The 8,761-nt window shown below is 29.5% G+C and overlaps 1 protein-coding gene across 1 annotated transcript; it reads left to right on the plus strand.

The window, feature by feature from the left end:
• Nucleotides 1-318: 318 nt before the first annotated feature.
• Nucleotides 319-2,305, plus strand: LOC107409374 (pentatricopeptide repeat-containing protein At4g21065-like). Its single transcript, XM_016016807.4, has one exon. It carries the CDS (start codon nt 345-347, stop codon nt 2,178-2,180), a length of 1,836 nt encoding a protein of 611 aa, XP_015872293.3. The 5' UTR covers nt 319-344; the 3' UTR covers nt 2,181-2,305.
• Nucleotides 2,306-8,761: the final 6,456 nt, after the last annotated feature.

The raw sequence follows: 8,761 nt of genomic DNA on the forward strand, positions 1-8,761 counted from the left end.
AAAAATAAAAAATATATAACCGTATCTTAAAATGAACATAATTTATGTGATTTATAGCCTAAAAGAAGTAATCCAAAAAATTGAATTAAAAAAAAAAAGATAAAAGATAATAGAAAGATATAAATGAATCATACTCAAGAGTATATGTATTTAGCATGTGAATTCCATTTATTAAGAAAATTAAAAAAAGAGAATAAAATTATAATATATGTCTACAAAAACATAAAAGAATAGTTTTATTCCTAACATTTTACACAAATACAATGAAAATCAATATTTTTTAAAATTTATATTATATATTTTTAAGACACGAAAAGAAGATAAGAGAACCATGCCATTGCCAAATGTCACATTTTTTGTATGCACAGACCACACGTGACAGTGACACGTGTTTCTTTGTTTATCTGAGTGTTCAACGAACGAAAATGCTAGAGAGAGGTCCAACAATGGAGATCACCACCATGTCCCAAGCCATGCAACTCCACGCCCACATACTTAAATCGGGTTCGGGCACCCAAACCCGATACCATCAACAAACCGCCCTCTCCACCCTTTTCACCTTCTCGGCTCTCTCTCCCTCTGGAGACCTCGCCTATGCCCGCCTCATCCTCGACTCCCTCCCAACCCCAAACTCTTACTACTTCAACACCATGATCCGGTCCTATTCCCGGAGCCCCGAGCCCGACCAAGCCATCACCTTCTTCCTATCCCTCCTCCAACACCCAACAGACCTCGCTCCATGGCCCGATAAGTTCACCTACCCGTTCATCCTCAAGTCCTGCGCCCGTTTGAGATTGACCCATTTCGGGAAACAGCTTCATGGACTGATTTTCAAGTCGGGTTCGTGGTCGGATCGGTATATCAATCACTCTTTGATCCATATGTATTGTGTTTGTGGCGAGTCGGGTCTTGCACGCATGGTGTTCGACGCAATGAGTGAGAGAGATGTGGTGTCGTGGACTTCGATGATTAATGGGTTTGTGGACGACGATAGGCCTCTTGAGGCGATAAGCCTGTTTGAGAAAATGATGGAGGAAGGAGTTGAGGTCAATGATGCAACGGTTGTGTCGGTTATGAGAGCTTGTGCTGACGCTGGGGGGTTAAGCGTGGGGAAGAGAGTTCATGGGGTTGTAATGGAGAAAAAGTTTGGTCTGAAGGCTAATGTGAGTACTGCTCTCATTGATATGTATGCAAAATGTGGGTGTATAGAGCGTGCGAGGCAAGTTTTTGATGAGATTGTGGAGAAAGATGTTTTCACTTGGACTGCTATGATATCCGGCCTAGCCAGCCATGGACATTGTCAAGAAGCAATCGACTTGTTTAATCAGATGCAAGAGTGTAGCATAAAACCAGACGAGAGGACGATGACCGCAGTTCTATCAGCATGTAGGAATGCAGGTTGGTTTACAGAAGGAAATGCATATTTGAAAAGCATGAAGAAGAAATATGGAGTAAGGCCTACAATTCAACACTATGGCTGCATTGTAGACCTTTTGGCTAGAGCTGGTCAATTAGAAGAAGCTGAAGAACTTATTAGGAAAATGCCCATGGAGCCCGATATAGTTCTGTGGAGAACCTTGATATGGGCTTGCAAAGTTCATAAAGATATGAACAGGGCTGAGCGTTTGATAAGACATCTTGAGCACCTGAAAATGGATTCAAGAGACAGTGGAAGTCTTGTACTTATTGGCAATGTGTATGGATCGGTGGGAAAATGGCATGATAAGGCAAGGACAAGAAAACTAATGAGCAAGAAAGGACTTGTAAAGCCACCAGGGTCTAGTAAGATCGAGGTTGATGGGAAAATTCATGAATTTGCAGTGGGGGATTCAGGTCACCCAGAAGCAGAAAGAATATATACAAAATTGGATGAGATAGAAGAGCAACTTAGTAAAAAAGGGTATCAGCCAAAAGTTTCAGAGGTGCTGCTTGAAATTGAGGATGAGGAAAAAGCTTTCCAGTTGAGTCACCACAGTGAGAAGCTTGCTTTTGCTTATGGACTTATTAAAATAGGTGTGGAGTCTGAAATACGAATTGTTAAAAACTTGCGGTCTTGCGGGGATTGCCATGCTTTTATGAAAGTAGTCTCAAAGACATACCAAAGAGAGATAATAATGAGAGATCGTATACGGTTCCACCATTTTAGAAATGGTGAGTGTTCTTGCAAAGATCACTGGTGATATATAGCCTAGAAAGATTTCTTTTTGATTGCTTGCAGCTCAAGTAGACTTCCAAGAGTGTATGTAAAGGAATAAGTAGGACAGAAGCCTAAAATGAAAAGCTCATTATTTGTTTTAATTTTCAAGACTTGTCAACTGACTCTTTGATTGATTCTTTGATTTGAAGTGAATAGTAAACAGACTGGGTTACTATGCATGGTCAAACCCTTCCTCAATCTTCATGAACAGAAGAATTTCAATGAAAGCAAGAAACCGAAGGATAGAAGAAGTAGAAAGAAAAACCTTGGATTATAGAGATAGTACTTATTTGGAGTTTGTTCATGTACAGTTCAGTAGCAAAGAGAATGCTCTCACTGTGTGATTAATAACTCACACTGTGACAGTCAAAGTGAGAGAGAAGACCATCCATTTGCTCTGCTTCCTCCTCCCTTTTCGAACCCAATTCTCATCTTCCTAATGAAAGAGGGTTAAAAGCCCTTTGAGTCCGCATAACCGTGAGGCTGAAGTAAGTCCATTAAAAGAAGTCTGCCCAAGTCTCGGCCATGATTGGGCTTCAAATGTACCTTCAAGTCCTAGTTCATTAAAAATATATTTTTGGACCAACGTATTGATATTGGTAAGTAAAGAAACAGAAGGGACTAGGCTTCTCCCAAGTCTTGGTCCTGGTTGGGCTTCAGAAGAACCTTCTTGTCCGTTTGTTTTTTTTTTTTTTTTAAAAAATTATCTAAATTACAAACTATCCAAATCCTCTGTCTCCTATATGACTCGAGCACGTCTTCTATATGATTCGAACTCATGTTCTTATGGGTACAAATAGATATGCTCAACCACTGGAGCGAATCCATTTCGTTCTTCTCCGTTTGTTAAAAGCAAAATAAAACCCAAAAAACATCATTTACACCCATTTAATTTAATAATAATTTAATTTAAATCCCATATTTTTTAAACAAATTATCATTTACATTTTAAAATTATCAAAAAATATTAATTTATTAGTTTTTATCCGTTAATTTTAACAGTTAAAAATCAAAATTATACAACTATAAAATATAAATTTTCAATTTTTTTAACTTTTAACTATTAAAATTAATTGAGAAATTGTTTTATATATATACATATATAAGAGAGAGAGAGAGAGAAGGTTAGAAGAGGTTAATATGATTTTTTTAAAATGTGGCTTTTAAATAAAATAATAGCAAAATTGAAAAGATATAAATAATATTAACTAGAAAAAGAAAGAGAGAAGAAGAAAAGGTAAAATCAATCCGATTGCCCAACATATTTAATTCAGACCCTTTCTACGAAACTGCTCTCGGAAAAGTTTATATGGACAGCCGTCAGCAACATCCATGCACTGAGCATTTGGGTGATATTCTAATGCAAGCCTTGCAAACAAAAAGTTTATAAGACCCATCTCTTACCCAAAAAAATATATATTTATATTTGTAAGACCCATACTTTCTCCTGTTTTTATTCCTTGCTTACCAAGTTGTCTATGTTGTTTTACCAACCCATACTAAAGGATTTTTGCTGACACAGAGAGCATGAAATCTACTTTAATTCATGTGGCTATAAAACGAGATAATAAATGGAAAAATAATACTACTAACAATAATAGTAATAATTTTTCAACTTTTTTTCTTTTTTGACTTTTTTCTGTTCTTCCGGTGGTGGTTTTTCCTTCTTCTTTTTTTTTCTTTTTTAAATGTTTTGGTCTATCCTTAAGTTGATCTAAGCAATATGCAATTGAGATTGTATTGAATAACTATGAACGAATATTGAAGATCGAACTCTAATTGATTAGATAAACAAACCAAATTACAATGTCCACTCAAGCTCAAGCTGAAAAGTGATTTTAATTGAAACCCTTTTTTAAAATTTTACTTTCCCAGCACAAGTCAAATTGAAATTAAAATTTAAAATAGATACCACATTTGTTGTTAATATTTTCAAATATAATAATAATAATAATAATATGTGTTAGGTAAGAACTCAAAATATATCTATTCGGATTTACACTATGAAATAACATAATAAAAGTATTTTTCTTCATGTTCATGGAACATAATAATTTTGGAGGGAGGCCATATAAATAAGTATACGCCACCTTTATATCTTAAAGAATTATGTGGTCGGCTTTTGTAAGTATACGGCTTAAAACATATAGTTTAAAAACTCATGCAAGTGGTGTTATGTTAAAGTCGTCACACACTACATAAAAATTAGTGCACCACCTTACATTCTGTATATGCAAATTTCATGGGTAATAATTAGCCCAAAAAAAAAATTATGAGTAATATAAAAGTATTGAAATTTATTCAATATTAATTATGAGTTTAGGTAAACATTTTAATCTTTGAAAAATAAATGAGATTCATTTGTAAAAGTAAATGTGACTTCAAAAATGATACATGTACTATGATCAAGTATAATTCAAATCTTTCTCAACTATAAATTAATTTTGACTCTATTGCTGTATATATATCTATATATACATATCTTTTGGCAAACATAATACATACACATATATATATATATACATATATATGTTTGCCAAAAGATCTTTTATAGCATGCGTGATATTTGGACTTATTTACCACTTTCATTTTCCAACCTAAACGAGTCTGACTTCTATATGATTAACTAAGCAAGCAAACACTAACTAAACTCTACCAAATCATAGAATTGACTTATTTGCTATTTTTATCTCCTTTTAAAAGAAAAAAAAAAATTGGAAAAAACAAATTCACAAGTACCTACAAGTCATTACCACCCAACTAAACCTTCTTTATTTTTTAATGGTATATTAATAATTAATTAGCTAGTATAATAAATCAATCTTATACTAAACCTACAAACAATTCACAAGCACCTACAAACCATTAGCAGCCATGTTATGAAATAAACCTTATTCTTCATTTTTTAATGGTATATTATTGATTAACTGACGGCTATAATCAATCAATCTTATATAATACATAAATTTAGTACAATCAATTGTGAAGAATAAATCTAATCAATACTACACTTTGTAGGCATTTTTTAAGTGTAATATCATTCTCCATCTAACATCATCAATCCATATAACTTACTTCATCAAACCAAACTTTCATATATTTTTTATTTTTTTTATTTTTTGTACTAACCAAGCTTTCATTTAATTAGTAAGGAATAAGGTTCACATATTTCATATAAACAAAACCAAGAATATTAAAACACCTTTATTTGGGTCCTCAATGCATGTGAACCGTTGAAGGCCATTGCCGGCCACATGCTCTCACACTCAAAATCCCTTTTACTACTAATAATATTATAACATAGACGGTGAACCTTTCTTCAGTTTCCAACATCCAATCAAATACATTAACAAAATAGAATAAAGAAAAAAAAAACCATGCAATCAGATACAAAAAGGAAGGAAAAGCATTTGGCAGAATGGCAGAGTGAAGAAAGAGGATTTGGTCACTCATTGTTTTCTTTTCATAAGGTATACATATAATATACAAATAGAGTTATGCTCCGTTAACAACGCATTTCCAATTTCCAGTATGAAATAAAAACAAGCTAATATAGCAAATAGAAAATATAACAATTCAATTAATAAATTAAATATAAAATTTTAGTTGAGTAAATGACATTTTTTTAAGATTTTTTTATGTTTATAAGTTTCGACATAAATTGAAAAAATTCTCAACAGATCAAATCCATATGATTTATACATATATATCATGCCTCTACTTATATAATGCAAAGTACAATATGCTTTTCTTTTCCACCTTTTTTTTAACCCCAAAATAAAACTTTGTACCCAAAATCACCGACCCCCTTCACTTTTTGTTATTTTTTTTTTAATTAGTACATTTTTTCCACATGATTACATTTTCCAGCTTCGATAATATGAAATATGAGATAGAAGAGTGCCAAAATTTATAAGGGGGCATTCAAAAGGATCTTTAACAGCCTCTTTAAAAATTTTATCTGTTCTATTTTAATAAATTATATTTTTTCCATAATTTTAATAGGCTTTTGAACATTTCCAATTACATTTTCATTTTAAAGAACATATTCTTTGTGAAGTTATATGGTTTAATTGATAAACCATTTATATTTATTCTTAAAAAGTTATGAATTTGAAATATTAAAATAGAAAAAATTATTATAAATGATTTAAAAAAAAAGAGCATACTTTTCAAATGGAGAGCATTTTTAAAATTAAAAAGTGAAATAGATTATTTTATCATGCTCTCTATTTTGATGTTTTTTACCGGCACTAACTATTTTATACTTATGTACCGATATTTGCAAAGTGTGTTGGCATTAGATATCACTCACAATTGTTAGAACTCATTCACAATTGCCAAATCTTAAGTTCGAGATTCATTGATTGGTGAACCCAAAAAAAAAATAATATATATATTATATACTAATAGGCATATTTATTCTGTAAAAAGTTGAATTAGTGACGCAGAAATTTATATAACACTAAATAAAAAATGATATAAAATACATGTAAGAGCATATTTGATTTTTTATATTTAAAGAGTCAAAATACCTCTATATTTTTTTAAAAAATACTCTTTGAACACTATGTTTGCATTGATGGAATAGAAAAGAATAGGAAAGAAATTATTTAAATTATTTATTAAATGTTTAAAATGAAATGTAAAGGGAAGAAAATGGATGAAATTAAGTCTTTTATCTTAATCAATTTTATTTTCCTCTCAAATTTAATAGAAAACAAATGGGAAAAAAAAAGGTTCTAATATTTTTTTTTATATTTTAAAATTACCCTTATTATTACTAAATGAAAATATTTATTACCTTTCATATATAGTTTTTTTCTTTTTCATTCATTTGATCATCGAAAGAAGAATTATTAATAAATATTTTTCTTCATTTTCGTTTACTTTTTCTTTTCTCATTAAACTTATCAATTTATTTCATTTTTTTTTCCTTCAATTCAAACATAGTATAAAATAAAGAACGGTATACAAATAGAAACTCCTTTAAAGATGCTCTAAATTAAAATTTTAAAATAAAAAAAAAAAATCTTTTAAAAATGCTTTAAATTGAAAATTTATAATAAATAGTGAGGGCTAAATTTATTTATTGCTACAATTTTCTATGCACAATCATAATTATATTTACTAATTCTAATTTCATATTTTATTTTTTAAAATATTACTTTCCTATAGCAAAGAGGGAAAAAAAAAATAGTAAATCGTAATTGCTTATAGAAAACTGCAAAAATAAAAAAATCTCACTTTTTATTTTTAAATTTTTTTAAATACTCTTATTAGAGATGATTTTTGAAATAAAAGAATAAAATATTGAATATGATCTTAATATCACAAGTCACAGTCATTTTGCAAATAATGCAAGTGTGGTAACTGTTATATTTTGATTGGTCCAAACATTAATTTTTCTTGGAAAAAGATTTATTCCATGAGAAAACGTATGCCGGAGGCACCTCTAGGCTATTGGACCACCGTTTATTATTATTCTTAGTGGGGTGAAAAACCACCATTTATTATCTTAGGTGGCCAGCAGCCAAGACTTTATAAATTGGTGTTATTATTACTTAAAAGTTTAATTTTCTATTGAAGGAAGGTAAAAAAAAAAAAAAAAAAAAAAAAAAAGTTTTTGTTTGGATAATTGATTATAAAATAGTTTTTTTTTCTATAAAATACAAAATTATTTTCAAAACCAAAAAAATAAAAATAAATCTATTTAACTATTAATTTTCAAAAATAATTTTAAAAACTAAATTAAAAAAATAATATTTAGATAATATAAAAAATAATATTTTTTTTTTTATATTTTTTAATTTGAAAACTGTTTTCAATCCACATTTATGAATCATTTATTGTTTTTATTTTATTTTTATTTTAAAAACTGAAAATAAAAAATATGGGCAAACAGGTAATTTTACTTGATTTCTGGAAGGTACTGCTAATCTAGTAGTTGGTTCCAGAAAATACAAAATAAAAAAAAAAGGTACTACTAGCAGGCTAGTAGCTGCGATACTTAGGCTCAAACTTTTTTTTGAAAATTACTTTTTTAATTTTTTTTGGTAAATTACATAGGTCAAACTTATTTTAACTGACAATTTAATTGTTTACATTTATTATTAATACAGTCTTTTAACTTATCATTTTATTCCCTCGTTATTCAACCAAAAAAAAAAAAAAAAAAAATTTTAGTCCGTCATTTTTCCGTTCTCATTTGTTTTTTATGGGACCATTCTGATATTTCAATTGTTACCACACTGAAAACCTATTATAAAGTCCAAAGACTAGTCTAATCAAGAGTAAGAGTAAAAAAATCAAAACCAGTTATTGTTTTTTGGATAATTTTCATTGAGACTTTTGAGATTTATTTTAATCATAGTTAAACTTTATATTTTTCAAAAATCATTATTTAAACTTATCTGTCAGTTTTTATCATTATTTAATTCTTAACTGTTTTTTAAAACTTTTAACTGTAAAAATTGATTAAAAAAATCATAGATATAGAAAATTAAAATGAGATAAATAATTATCTTTTAAAAAGGTAGAGAGAAAATATTATAATGGCAAAAC

Source organism: Ziziphus jujuba, chromosome 9, assembly GCF_031755915.1.
Source record: "Ziziphus jujuba cultivar Dongzao chromosome 9, ASM3175591v1".
Lineage (NCBI taxonomy): Eukaryota > Viridiplantae > Streptophyta > Magnoliopsida > Rosales > Rhamnaceae > Ziziphus > Ziziphus jujuba.